The sequence below is a fragment of the Delphinus delphis genome, chromosome 7 (assembly GCF_949987515.2).
Source record: "Delphinus delphis chromosome 7, mDelDel1.2, whole genome shotgun sequence".
NCBI lineage: Eukaryota > Metazoa > Chordata > Mammalia > Artiodactyla > Delphinidae > Delphinus > Delphinus delphis.
This window is the reverse complement of record NC_082689.1, coordinates 38,284,937-38,299,625: the sequence shown is the minus strand read 5'-3', so window position 1 is coordinate 38,299,625 and position 14,689 is coordinate 38,284,937. Positions and strand designations below refer to the sequence as shown.

The window sequence follows — 14,689 nt, the reverse complement described above, 5'->3', positions numbered from 1 at the left end:
AAAAATCAGAGTATATCATTTCCTACCCAAACCCTCCAATAGTTTCTCATCACACTTAGATCAAAATTCGAAGTCTCTTCCACAGCTTTTATGACATAGCCTATGGCTACTTTTCCATCCTCATCTCTTTTCATTTTCTCTAGTCTCAGTGGCCTTGAACGCACCAAGCACGTTCCTGCCTCCGGATCTTCCCCAAATAGTCACATACCTCAGTCCCTTGCTACATTCAAGCCTCCGCTCAAAATGTCATCTCCTCATACTGGCCTTCCCTGGCCACTTCATCTAAACTAGCCACCTCCTGACCCTGTTTATTCTTTATCCCTTACTCTGGTTTATTTTTCTTTCTAACTTTTAATATTACTGGCATACTAATATCTAGAATATCTAGAATACTGCCTGGCTCATGGTAGGTACCCCATAAATATTTGCTAGCTAAATAGATAAACATGTAAGTAATTATACTAAATGTTGAAATAATTCTATTCTCATTATACAAAAGAATACACCATTTAATAACAACAAAAAAAAGAGCAGGTTTTAGCTGAAATTACTTCTAGATTGCCTGACTGTTAGGCCAAAAATAACTGCTATATTTCAATTTGGAATCTGTACATATAACTTCCCTACCCCCACCTTTCTGTGTTTCCCTCAGTATTTCTAGACCTAATTTAAATAGCTCCAAAACAAAGAAACCAGTCTCCTCTCTTGTTCAGCAATAACATAAACCACTGACTTACTTCTCTAATCAATGCTTTAGGTTCTGTTTTCTGTACCCTCCACTTCTAACATAAACCTCTTTCTTCTGCTGATTCCTGAATCCCTATGTCATCTATTTATCATTCCGCTCCATCTTATCTTCTCCTACTTACTCTTTGCAAAGTGGCTTGCAGCTATTCTTTTTTGTGTACTTCTCACATGTGCTTCTCTCAGACAAAATGTCATATATTTGTGTCTCCCAGTATACCTAGCGTTAATACCTAACACAGAGTACATGTCTGATAAATTCTTCAATTGAATTTCACAGCTTTCAAAATTTACTTTTGAGACTTACCTTGCTTATAACTTCCAGCATTACCGGGAAGAAAGAGAACAGGAATACCCGTTAAAGGGAGAACTTTGTGTTCTTCAGCATAGGATCCTTCTCCATAAAGATATAATTCATATGCAGGATAGCGTTTTGCCAGTTTCTTTGGGAGTTCTATTTTCTATAGAAAAAAAAAAGCAACTTCACTTTAATCAGTTTTACTAATACAATTCAGTCTCACCGTACCCAATTCTGAATTTGAAACAGTACAATATAAAAATATTACTGATGATAAAACTACACTTAATGCACAAGTTCTACTTTTAGTTTACACATATGAAGACTCAGTCTTGAGTTATGTGAGCTTTAAACCATGTAGTCTTCAAGAAAGCATAAAATGGGACTACTTGAAATTCTAATAAATACAAATTACTCAGAATAGCTACTGGCAAGAGAAAAACACTGGTTTATGTCAGCAAGTTCCATGTTAACATAACTGAAAATGCATTTAATTTAGTATCAGTTATCAATTATACTTAGAAATGATAAAAGCTTTCCATTATCAAATGAATTCTTTTTTGCTATTTTAAACTGTTTTGTAATGTCTCTCTCCTTTCACTCAGGCCTAACTATATACTCCAAGCTGTTACATCATTCAAAGGAAAGTAAGTTTGTTTTATAATGCAGCTTTCTGACCTCTCAACTTAATATGCTTGACCTACAATGTGCTTAACAAATTAATCTGAACCTTACAGCCATGTCTTGGTTGAGACATGTACACTCTTCTCACCATGAACATTCCAGTGAATTAGCATCTGTTTCAGTTTTCATGGACTTGGTGCATGGTTTATCAGCAAGCCTAAAACTACTCTGCAATTCATATTACTGTATACCAAATGAGGCAGTAATTCACATAACATTTCTTTCAGCAAAATACAAACGAAGTCTTAATGTCATCCCCAAAAGGTAGGCATCTATAAAAGTGGGAGTAAAGTATAAGTTCTTCTTCTCCTTTTTTCCCCCGAAGGGATGGAGACTGTTAAAAATGAAACCAGTTACATTGAAGAGTAGATTTTATTTAAGTACACATCAATAGATTTAATGATCTAGCAGTAATGTACACGTGCTTGGTAAAAATTTTAACTACCGAATGAATTTTGAAAATTGTAAATGGATAATGACTACTGAAAAAAATCACTGTTCTAGAAAAAGCATAATTCTGATCATTCATGCAAATTCCTGAATATTCCTTTGAGGATAGTACCATAAACAATCTGTGCCACTAACACCATGAAAACATCTTTAGAGATTGTGACCTTATTGTTTAAGATACTAGCAACTTTATCTCCTCAAATATTCAAAATACAGAGATACCAACCCCACTATTTGCTTTATATGTGTACATGGACTTAGATTCAAATTAGTCCCAATATTAATTATGCATAGTAAATAATCAAAAAATAGATGTAATATTTTGTTTCTTTAGGTACAAATTAAGCAAAAAGAAAAGATGAGAGAAAAAGGGAACAGTTATCTTAACTCCTCTCAATTTAGTACACCATTTGATATAGCAGTACATGTGTATTAGATCACTATTCTTTTTAGGACAGTAACTAAAAAAGTTTTGAACTACTTGAAAATTAACTCAGAAGAACAGGAACTATCAAATATATAGAAAAAGAAATATTTAATTCTCTGGAGACAGAAAAGCAAAAGAATATTACTTGATATATTTCATAACCTACTATTATAAAGGCAATTTCATAGTGAGACACTGTACATTTAAAAATATGAAGGCATCAGACGGCGGGGAAATGGCGGAAGAATAAGACGCGGAGATCACCTTCATCCCCACAGATACATCAGAAATACATCTACACGTGGAACAACTCCTACAGAACACCTACTGAACGCTGGCAGAAGACCTCAGACCTCCCAAAAGGCAAGAAACTCCCCACGTACCTGGGTAGGGCAAAAGAAAAAAGAATAAACAGAGACAAAAGAAGAGGGGTGGGACCTGCACCAGTGGGAGGGAGTTGTGAAGGAGGAAAGGTTTCCACACACTAGGAAGCCCCTTCGAGGGCGGAGACTGCGGGTGGCAGAGGGGGGAAGAAGCTTTGGTGCCGCGGAAGAGAGCACAGCAACAGGGGTGCGGAGGGCAAAGCGGAGAGATTCCCGCACAAAGGATCCGTGCCGACCAGCACTCACCAGCCTGAGAGGCTTGTCTGCTCACCCGCCAGGGTGGGCAGGGCTGGGAGCTGAGGCTCGGGCTTTGGTCTGAGCGCAGGGAGAGGACTGGCGGCGTGAACACAGCCTGAAGGGGTTAGTGCACCACGGCTAGCCGGGAGGGAGTCCGGGAAAAAGTCTGTACCTGCAGAAGAGGCAAGAGACTTTTTCTTCCCTCTGTTTCCTGGTGCGCAAGGAGAGGGGATTAAGAGTGCTGCTTAAAGGAGCTCCAGAGACGGGCGCGAGCCGCGGCTAACAGCGCGGACCCCAGAGACGGGCATGAGACGCTAAGGCTGCTGCTGCCACCACCAAGAAGCCTGTGTGCGAGCACAGGTCACTATCCACACCTCCCTTCTGGGGAGCATGTGCAGCCCGCCACTGCCAGGGTCCCTCCAGGGACAACTTCCCCAGGAGAACGCACGGCGCGCCTCAGGCTGGTGCAATGTCAGGGCCGCCTCTGCCGCCGCAGGCTCGCCCCACATCCGTACCCCTCCCTGCCCCCGGCCTGAGTGAGCCAGAGCCCCCGAATCAGCGGCTCCTTTAACCCCATCCTGTCTGAGTGAAGAACAGCCGCTCTCTGGCGACCTACACGCAGAGGCGGGGCCAAATCCAAAGCTGAGCCCCGGAAATTGTGCGAACAAAAAAGAGAAAGGGAAATCTCTCCCAGCAGCCTCAGGAGCAGCAGATTAAAGCTCCACAATCAACTTGATGTACCTGCATCTGTGGAATACATGAATAGACAACGAATCATCCCAAATTGAGGAGGTGGACTTTGAGAGCAAGATTTATGATTTTTTCCCCTTTTCCTCTTTTTGTGAGTGTGTATGTGTATGCTTCTGGGTGAGATTCTGCCTGTATAGCTTTGCATTCACCATTTGTCCTAGGGTTCTATCCGTCCGTTCTTTTCAGTTTTTTTTTTTTTTACTTCTTAAAAAATTTTTTTTCTAAATAATTATTTTTTATTTTAATCACTTTATTTTCTTTTATCTTACTTTATTTTCTTTTATCTTCTTCCTTCCTCCCTTCCTCCCTTCCACTCTTTCTACTTCTTCTCCCTTTTATTCTGAGCCCTGTGGATGAAAGGATACTGGTGCTGCAGCCAGGAGTCAGTGCTGTGCCTCTGAGGTGGGAGAGCCAACTTCACGACACTGGTCCACAAGAGACCTCCCAGCTCCACGTAATATCAAACGGCAAAAGTCTCCCAAGGATCTCCATCTCAACACCAACACCCAGCTTCACTCAACGACCAGCAAGCTACAGTGCTGGATACCCTATGCCAAAAAACTAGCAAGACAGGAACACAACCCCACCCATTAGCAAAGAGGCTGCCTAAAATCATAATAAGTCCACAGACACCCCCAAACACACCACCAGACGTGGACCTGCCCACCTGAAAGACAAGATCCAGCCTCATCCACCAGAACACAGGCACTAGTCCCCTCCACCAGGAAGCCTACACAACCCACTGAACCAACTTTAGCTACTGGGGACAGACACAAAAAACAACGGGAACTACGAACCTGCAGCGTGCAAAAAGGAGACCCCAAACACAGTAAGATAAGCAAAATGAGAAGACAGGAAAACACACAGCAGATGAAGGAGCAAGATAAAAACCAACCAGACCTAACAAATGAAGAGGAAATAGGCAGTCTGCCTGAAAAAAAAATCAGAATAATGATAGTAAAGATGATCCAAAATCTTGGAAGTAGAATAGAGAAAATGCAAGAAACATTTAACAAGGACCTAGAAGAACTAAAGATGAAACAAGCAGCAATGAACAACACAATAAATGAAATGAAAAATACTCTAGATGGGATCAACAGCAGAATAACTGAGGCAGAAGAATGGATAAGTGACCTGGAAGATAAAAGAGAGGAAATAACTACTGCAGAGCAGAATAAAGAAAAAAGAATGAAAAGAACTGAGGACACTCTCAGAGACCTCTGGGACAACATTAAATGCACCAACATTCGAATCATAGGGGTTTGAGAACAGGAAGAGAAAAAGAAAGGGACTGAGAAAATATTTTAAGAGATTATAGTTGAAAACTTCCCTAATATGGGAAAGGAAATAGTTAATCAAGTCCAGGAAGCACAGAGAGTCCCATACAGCGTAAATCCAAGAAGAAACACGCCAAGACACATATTAATCAAACTGTCAAAAATTAAATACAAAGAAAACATATTAAAAGCAGCAAGGGGAAAACAACAAATAACACACAAGGGAATCCCCGTAAGGTTAACAGCTGATCTTTCAGCAGAAACTGTGCAAGCCAGAAGGGACTGGCAGGACATACTTAAACTGATGAAGGAGAAAAACCTACAACCAAGATTACTCTACCCAGCAAGGATCTCATTCAGATTTGATGGAGAAATTAAAACCTTTACAGACAAGCAAAAGCTGAGAGAGTTCAACACCACCAAACTAGCTTTACAACAAATGCTAAAGGACCTTCTCTAGGCAAGAAGCACAAGAGAAGGAAAAGACATACAATAACAAACAAAACAATTAAGAAAATGGGAATTGGAACATATATATCGATAATTACCTTAAATGTAAATGGATTAAATGCTCCCACCAAAAGACACAAACTGGCTGAATGGATACAAAAACAAGACCCATCTATATGCTGTCTACAAGACACCCACTTCAGACCGAGAGACACATACAGACTGAAAGTGAGGGAATGGAAAAAGATACTCCATGCAAATGGAAACCAAAAGAGAGCTGGAGTAGCAATTCTCATATCAGACAAAATAGACTTTAAAATAAAGACTATTAGAAGAGACAAAGAAGGACACACATAATGATCAACGGATCGATCCAAGAAGAAGATATAACAATTGTAAATATTTATGCACCCAACATAGGAGCACCTCAATACATAAGGCAAATACTAACAGCCATAAAAGGGGAAATCGACAGTAACACATTCATAGTAGGGGACTTTAACACCCCACTTTCACCAATGGATAGAGCATCCAAAATGAAAATAAATAAAGAAACACAAGCTTTAATGATACATTACACAAGATGGTCTTAATTGATATTTATAGGACATTCCATCCAAAAACAACAGAATACACATTTTTCTCGAGTGCTCATGGAACATTCTCCAGGATAGATCATATCTTGGGTCACAAATCAAGCCTTGGTAAATTTAAGAAAACTGAAATTGTATCAAGTATCTTTTCTGACCACAATGCTATGAGACTAGGTATCAATTACAGGAAAAGATCTGTAAAAAATACAAACACATAGAGGATAAACAATACACTACTTAATAATGAAGTGATCATTGAAGATATCAAAGAGGAAATCAAAAAATACCTAGAAACAAATGACAATGGAGACACGACGACCCAAAACCTATGGCATGCAGCAAAAGCAGTTCTATGAGGGAAGTATATAGCAATACAATCCTACCTGAACAAACAGGAAACATCTCGAATAAACAACCTAACTTTGCACCTAAAGCAATTAGAGAAAGAAGAACAAAAAAACCCCAAAGTTAGCAGAAGGAAAGAAATCATAAAGATCAGATCAGAAATAAATGAAAAAGAAATGAAGGAAACAATAGCAAAGATCAATAAAACTAAAAGCTGGTTCTTTGAGAACATAAACAAAATTGATAAACCATTAGCCAGACTCGTCAGGAAAAAAAGGGAGAAGACTCAAATCAATCGAATTAGAAATGAAAAAGGAGAAGTAACAACTGACACTGCAGAAATACAAAAGATCATGAGAGATTACTACAAGCAACTCTATGCCAATAAAATGGACAACCTGGAAGAAATGCACAAATTCTTAGAAATGCACAACCTGCCAAGACTGAATCAGGAAGAAATAGAACATATGAACAGACCAATCACAAGCACTGAAATTGAAACTGTGATTAAAAATCTTCCAACAAACAAAAGCCCAGGACCAGATGGCTTCACAGATGAATTCTATCAAACATTTAGAGAAGAGCTAACACCTATCCTTCTCAAACTCTTCCAAAATATAGCAGAGGGAGGAACAATCCCAAACTCATTCTACGAGGCCACCATCACCCTGATACCAGAACCAGACAAGGATGTCACAAAGAAAGAAAACTACAGGCCAATATTACTGATGAATATAGATGCAAAAATCCTCAACGAAATACTAGCAAACAGAATCCAACAGCACATTAAGAGGATCATACACCATGATCAGGTGGGGTTTTCCAGGAATGCAAGGATTCTTCAATATATGCAAATCAATCAGTGTGATACAACATATTAACAATCTGAAGGAGAAAAACCATATGGTCATCTCAATAGATGCAGAGAAAGCTTTCGACAAAATTCAACACTCATTTATGATAAAAACCCTGCAGAAAGTAGGCACAGAGGGAACTTTCCTCAACATAATAAAGGCCATATATGACAATCCCACAGCCAACAACATCCTCAATGGTGAAAAACTGAAAGCATTTCCTCTAAGATCAGGAACAAGACAAGGTTGCCCACTCTCACCACTCTTATTTAACATAGTTTTGGAAATTTTAGCCACAGCATTCAGAGAAGAAAAGGAAATAAAAGGAATGCAAATGGGAAAAGAAGAAGTAAAGCTGTCACTGTTTGCAGATGACATGATACTATACATAGAGAATCCTAAAGATGCTACCACAAAACTACTAGAGCTAATCAATGAATTTGGTAAAGTAGCAGGATACAAAATTAATGCACAGAAATCTCTGGCATTCCTATACATTAATGATGAAAAATCTGAAAGTGAAATCAAGAAAACACTCCCATTTACCACTGCAACAAAAAGAATAAAATATCTAGGAATAAACCTACCTAAGGAGACAAAAGACCTGTATGCAGAAATTTATAAGACACTGATGAAAGAAATTAAAGATGATACAAATAGATGGAGAGATATACCATGTTCTTGGATAGGAAGAATCAACATTGTGAAAATGACTCTACTACCCAAAGCAATCTACAGATTCAATGCAATCCCTATCAAACTACCACTGGCATTTTTCACAGAACTAGAACAAAAAATTTCACAATTTGTATGGAAACATAAAAGACTCAGAATAACCAAAGCAATCTTGAGAATGAAAAACGGAGCTGGAGGAATCAGGCTCCCTGACTTCAGGCTATACTACAAAGCTACAGTAATCAAGACAGTATGGTACTGGCACAAAAACAGAAATATAGATCAATGGAACAGGATAGAAAGCCCAGAGATAAACCCACACACATATGGCCACCTTATCTTTGATAAATGAGGCAAAAATGTACAGTGGAGAAAGGACAGCCTCTTCAATAAGTGGTGCTGGGAAAACTAGACAGGTACATGTAAAAGTATGAGATTAGAACAATCCCTAACAACATACACAAAAATAAGCTCAAAATGGTTTAAGACCTAAATGTAAGGCCAGAAACTATCAAAGTCTTAGAGGAAAACATAGGCAGAACACTCTATGACATAAATCACAGCAATATCCTTTTTGACCCACTTCCTAGAGAAATGGAAATAAAAACAAAAACAAACAAATGGGACCTAATGAAACTTAAAAGCTTTTGCACAGCAAAGAAAACCATAAACAAGACCAAAAGACAATCCTCAGAATGGGAGAGAATATTTGCAAATGAAGCAACTGACAGGATTAATCTCCAAAATTTACAAGCAGCTCATGCAGCTCAGTAACAAAAAAACAAACTACCCAATCCAAAAATGGGCAGAAGACCTAAATAGACATTTCTCCAAAGAAGATATACAGATTGCCAACAAACACATGAAAGGATCTCAGCATCACTAATCATTAGAGAAATGCAAATCAAAACTACAATGAGGTATCATCTCACACCGGTCAGAATGTCCATCATCAAAAATCTAGAAACAGTAAATGCTGGAGAGGGTGTGGGAAAAGGGAACACTCTTGCACTGTTGGTGGGAATGTGAATTGGTACAGCCACTATAGAGAACAGTATGGAGGTTCCTTAAAAAACTGCAGATAGAACTACCATATGACCCAGCAATCCCACTACTGGGCATATACCCTGAGAAAACCATAATTCAAAAAGAGTCATGTGCCAAAATGTTCTTTTCAGCTCTATTTACAATAACCAGAAGATGGAAACAACCTAAGTGTCCATCATCGGATGAATGGATAAAGAAGATGTGGCACATATATACAATGGACTATTACTCAGCCATAAAAAGAAATGAAATTGAGTTATTTGTAGTGAGGTGGATGGACCTAGAGTCTGTCATGCAGAGTGAAATAAGTCAGAAAGAGAAAGACAAATACCATATGCTTACACATATATATGGAATCTAAGAGAAAAAAAAATGTCATGAAGAACCTGAAGCAGTAAGACAGGAATAAAGACACAGACATACTAGAGAATGAACTTGAGGATATGCGGAGGGGGAATGGTAAGCTGGGACAAAGTGAGAGAGTGGCATGGACATATATACACTACCAAATGTCAAATAGATAGCTAGTGGGAATCAGCAGCATAGCACAGGGAGATCAACTCGGTGCTTTGTGACCACCTAGAGGGTTGGGATAGGGAGGGTGGGAGGGAGGGAGACGCAAGAGGGAAGAGATATGGGGACATATGTATATGTATAACTGATTCACTTTGTTATAAAGCAGACACTAACACACCACCGTAAAGCTATTGACTAGATTGAGGACAGAAAAGATGTAGGCATACGAAAAGGATAATGATGAAAGATACAGAAGAGGGTCAAAGGGTTTTAAAAAAACACATTTATAGTAACAGGACTCCAATATATTTTAAATTATTTTATATTATTTTAAATGAGAACCCTCCTTCCCAAAAATTAAACAATCCATAGTCCATACTGCTGTCAAGAAATAACCTTGTTAAGACATACACCTTATGTGTTTCCTCACTGCATACACAGATGATAAACACTTAAGAGAGAGGTCCTTTAAAACCTCACTCTAATTATTCTTACCTATTTCCTTATAATTTATACATGCCACATTTTAGATTTTTTAATATGTTCCAAAATTCAAGATTCAACAGAGTATATACTGAAAAGGCTCTCCTACCCCTGGTTCGTTAGCTATCCGGTTCCTTACCCAGAAGGTAACCAATGTTAGCAATGTTTGTGCTTCCAGAAATACCAATATTTTACATATATACAAATACAGGCAAATTTGTTTTAGGTTATTTCTCCTTTTTATATAAATGATAACATACTATAAATACTACTTATGGGATGTATCCTGGTATACCCACCTTCACAAATGCTGTTCTTTATTCCTGCAGTTTTCTTGTTTCTGCACCTTGTGAACTGTATACATACCCTCCACTGCCCAGTGCACAACCTCTTCTCGATAGCCTTTGACTACCCAAGATGAACATGGCTGCTCTCTTCTGTGAAGAGCCTCGTACACACTCTCTTACAGTGAAATTATAACATTTAACACATTATATTTTACTTATCCATTTCACTCCTGTCTCCCCCCATTATATTTTAAAAACATAAATTTAAAGGCACAAGGTGTGATTCATCTCTAATTCCCTCTCACCCATACCCAGGATCTAGAATATATCTACACAGAGAAGTCATGAAATAAATTATATGCTAAATAAACATCATACTTAATAACAAAATATATGAGTCATATTTCCCAATATCAACATTTCCTTTCAGAGGGCAATTGTCAGGTCACATATCTAAAGAGAGCCAAACAAACTGTTGCATGAAAAAACACAGCACAGATGTTTTCTTATCGAATTCTACAATTTGCCTAAAACTGTTTGCTACCAAATACAAGCTCTGCCTTGCTGTCATAATAAGGCAAGAAGCTTTAAAGGATAGTGTGTATTTTGCCTGGTAGGTGTGTGAGATGTTCAATTAACTCTGAATAAGTGAGTCTAGGAAAACTAAAGGTAGAGGATTAATAAAGATACTCAAACAATTTAAAATTCAAACAATTTTTTCAGAGTTTCAAATTCCTGTCCCACATTTTATTTTTAAAATGGAGAATAAAATTGAGCATGTTTCAACTAACCTTTCAAGTGCCTCTAAAATTCTGCTAAAGAATATGCAAACGAGCAGTAAAAAAGAAGAAAAGCATCAAGAAAGAGAAGAAAACCCAACAACCAGGACATCCCATATGCTGAATACCAACCTGTGAACAATTAGAGCTTACTATAAAATATAATTAAAAGCAATATAAAAAACATGTTTAGAACACTTTTAACAAACCATTGGTTCTTAATTGGCTGACCCCAATTATCCAGAAAGCTCACATTATATTCAAAATGAATCATTTCTGTAGGCAGTTTTTAACTGTATTTGTAAAATAACTCAACCTAGTGTGCACAATAAAAAGACTAAGAGTCAAAGACAAATACTGTAGTGAATAAACACTTTTTACATCATAAAAATAAAAATTTACTGAAAATGTGTATCAAAAACTCCTGCCACTGTAATATTACTGTGCTAACATATTATTCACAGAAGTGTAAAACCTCAAAACAGCAAAATTAACTAAATAAGACTACCTAACAACACCAAAAAACCCAAATAGCTCTTTTGCATTAGCTACACTAATTTTCTGTGTCTTTCCAGTCAATTTTATGAGGCACGAAATGTATCTGTGAGGTCCATATGCTTTGTTCCCAACACTAAGTGATTTCTACTACTGCAAATATTAAAATAGTTTCAATAATTGTGGGTAATCCAAAAATAAACGGGAATTAGTACTGTATTGTTCCAAAATGATTTTATTTTAACCAAACTCTTCAATGCAGTACAAAACTAAAACGACCTACTTCAATCTATTGGGAGTTTCCTAATTATTAAACCATAGAAAAATGAAAGGCGATTATAAGGGCTCTATTTTCAGTCTTTTTAAAAATCTAAACTAAAAGCCCATATATTTAACTATATGTGGCCTCTGATAAAGATAAACCAGCATATTCATTTAGAAATTAAGAGACAACTGTAACATGTTAAAATGTGCTCCTTCAATAGCATCTGATATCAAATGCTTCCACTTCCTCATAAGCACTGATGCAAAACCAAGGTAAAGATCTCAAAACAAATGAAATCTAAATTCGAATTTTGCCCATGGGAAAGGATGCTGTTCAGCAATTTAAACCTTAAGTAGTTTTAAGATCTAAATAACAGCGGGATAATCAAATAATATGCTCCTTCATAATGACCTGTACACGGAAACAATCAGGATATGCATCCTTCACCTCAAAGAATAAATCTGCTATGGTTTTAAATGCATTGTATCAATATGTATTATAGTACACAAACTTCTAAGGTAGGGAGTTATCATTACAATACATATTCCATAATTAGGAGATGCATTTATAAAGAAAAGAATGATTCGGAAGAAATTTCTTTGGACGGTTGTGCAATTTGTCACCATCTCTTTTTACAGCTGGTCATGAATGAAATTCTAGCGTCTACTATGCTGAACTGATAAAGCAACTGTGACTGAAAATATCCAAAATGGAACGAAAGAGGTGGGGGCGGAGACAGGAAGAGAAAGAAGGGCCGGGTCTCTCTTCAATTGCAAACACAGTTGAGAAAACAAAAATAACACCATGAAATAGATTTTGTATGCAACTGGTAAGGGGCGACACGCATCAACCAGGATGCATGCACACGCACCGACCCACGACCTGCAAAACAAGAGGGCTCCGCAAAACCTTCACAGGAGAGAACTGCGCTAGTTCCCCATTTATTTACTCATCAGGTTAGCCTTTCAGACGTAAACCCCTTAAGTCTCTAAGGCAACCCTGGGAACTGTGTAGCCAGTACACGCTCTGCAGAAGCTCGGTTCCCTTCTAGAAAAGCGAGAGCTGACGCGCAAACACCTGGGCGGGAGGGGAAGAATTTCGGCGCGTGGGAAGCAAAGGAGTGCCCGGGGCACCTGTTAAGGCAGGGAGGCGGGGAGGATGGGGTCTGGGTTTGGGGAGAGGGACTGGAGCTGAATCTCTGGGGATGAGGGGCGTTGGGCCCGGCCCTTCTGATGAGCCTGTGCTTGGGATTTGGGACCGCGAAGGAACCGGGCAGCAACCTCGAGGGGGGCGGGAAGCATGCCCGGTGGGGTCACCGTGAGAGAGGACAGGGCAGGAGAAAGGGCAGGAGAAAGGGGCCACGGGGGGCTGCGGAGTCTTCCGGGTCGAAGCAAGCGGGGACAAGATTGGGCTAAGGGGGCAGGAGAGGCGCGGGGAGCCGACGCAGGGGAAACACACAGAAGGGCCAGGCTGGAGGGGCCCGAGCCTCGGAGCGCCCAGCGAAGGGAGGGCGAAAGCTCACCTGATACTCCGGATACTCAAACATGTAGCTCATACTACACTTGTTTTCCTCAAATCCGAAGAAGACGTCCCACAGCCCCAGGGTCGCCATGAAGACCATGAGGGCATAAAACGCCAGGTTCCAGAGATTGACGGAGTGGAGGAACATGGTGCCGCCGCCGCCGCGGGATCCCTAGCCCTGACTCAGGGAGCCGAAGAACGCCCGGCTGCCAGTCTGGGAGCTAAGTCCAAGCACGCGCGCGTGCGCGGACGCCCGGCCAGCCCGCGGGCTCGCCGCGCAGTGCGTCTGCGTGTAGCGTCTCTGCTTGCCTCCCGCCTGCAGAGAGGGAGGCGGCGTTTGCTGGGGGAGCGCGAATGAGAGGGCCGAGAAGGGAGAAACCGAAGTGGGCTGGGTTGGAGGGTGAGGGGAGACAGGGAAGGGCGCGAGGAAAAGGAAAAGGAGAAAGGGGAGGGAAGGGCAATGAGAGCCTGGCTGGAGGGAAAGAAGAAGAAGGGGGGGCGGGGGGTACTAGCGAAGGATGGGCGGAGCGCGGGGTCCTGCAAGCGAGGAGTGGGAAGGGCTGGGGGTGGGCGTCGGGGGCGCTAACCTGGAGACGAGGAGGCGATTAATGATGGTGAGCCAACCGGGAGGGGGAACATCAGAGCCCGGAGACCATCAGCTGTCACGTCGCGAACACCTCTCCTGCGCAGCTTAAAAACCCTAACCGTTCCATTTTGAAACGCCTCAGGCCTCCGCGATTTCGGTTCTCCCAGCGGTGGTAGAGCACATTCACAGCTCTCTGGACCAGTTAGCTTAAACAGGGAACAAATGGCATTTTCCTTCCCCTCTTTGACCGCCGACGCCGGCCCAGTAGGTAACAGCGCTTAAAAGCACGGACTCTTTAAAAACCACCAGCAGGTCGACGAGATTCTGGTCTTGGTATAAGATGAAAGCCTGAATCACAAAAAGCATCGTTAGTCTTTAACGTTACCAAATTTTTCATTAACACTGATGCTCCCGATAGGTACTGCGTGATCCGTTTATCGCTGACTTGCCTTACTCCTCAGAATCTCCTCCACCTCTTTGGAAATTGGTTCCACATTAACATGTGGAGGCAAATTCGCTCAAGCTTCCACTCAGACTCCCTCA

General features: G+C 40.3%; 1 protein-coding gene across 1 annotated transcript in view; it reads right to left on the bottom strand.

Moving 5' to 3' along the window:
- Positions 1-13,747, bottom strand: part of PGAP1 (post-GPI attachment to proteins inositol deacylase 1) — a 74,352-nt gene extending 60,605 nt beyond the window's left edge. Inside the window, exons 1-2 of the mRNA XM_060016373.1 lie at positions 13,562-13,747; positions 1,052-1,205 (exon numbers count right to left, since the gene is read on the bottom strand). Coding sequence (XP_059872356.1) covers positions 1,052-1,205; positions 13,562-13,708 — 301 coding nt within the window. The 5' untranslated portion in view covers positions 13,709-13,747. The remainder of the gene's footprint in view (positions 1-1,051; positions 1,206-13,561) is intronic.
- Between the last annotated feature and the right edge of the window lie 942 nt (positions 13,748-14,689).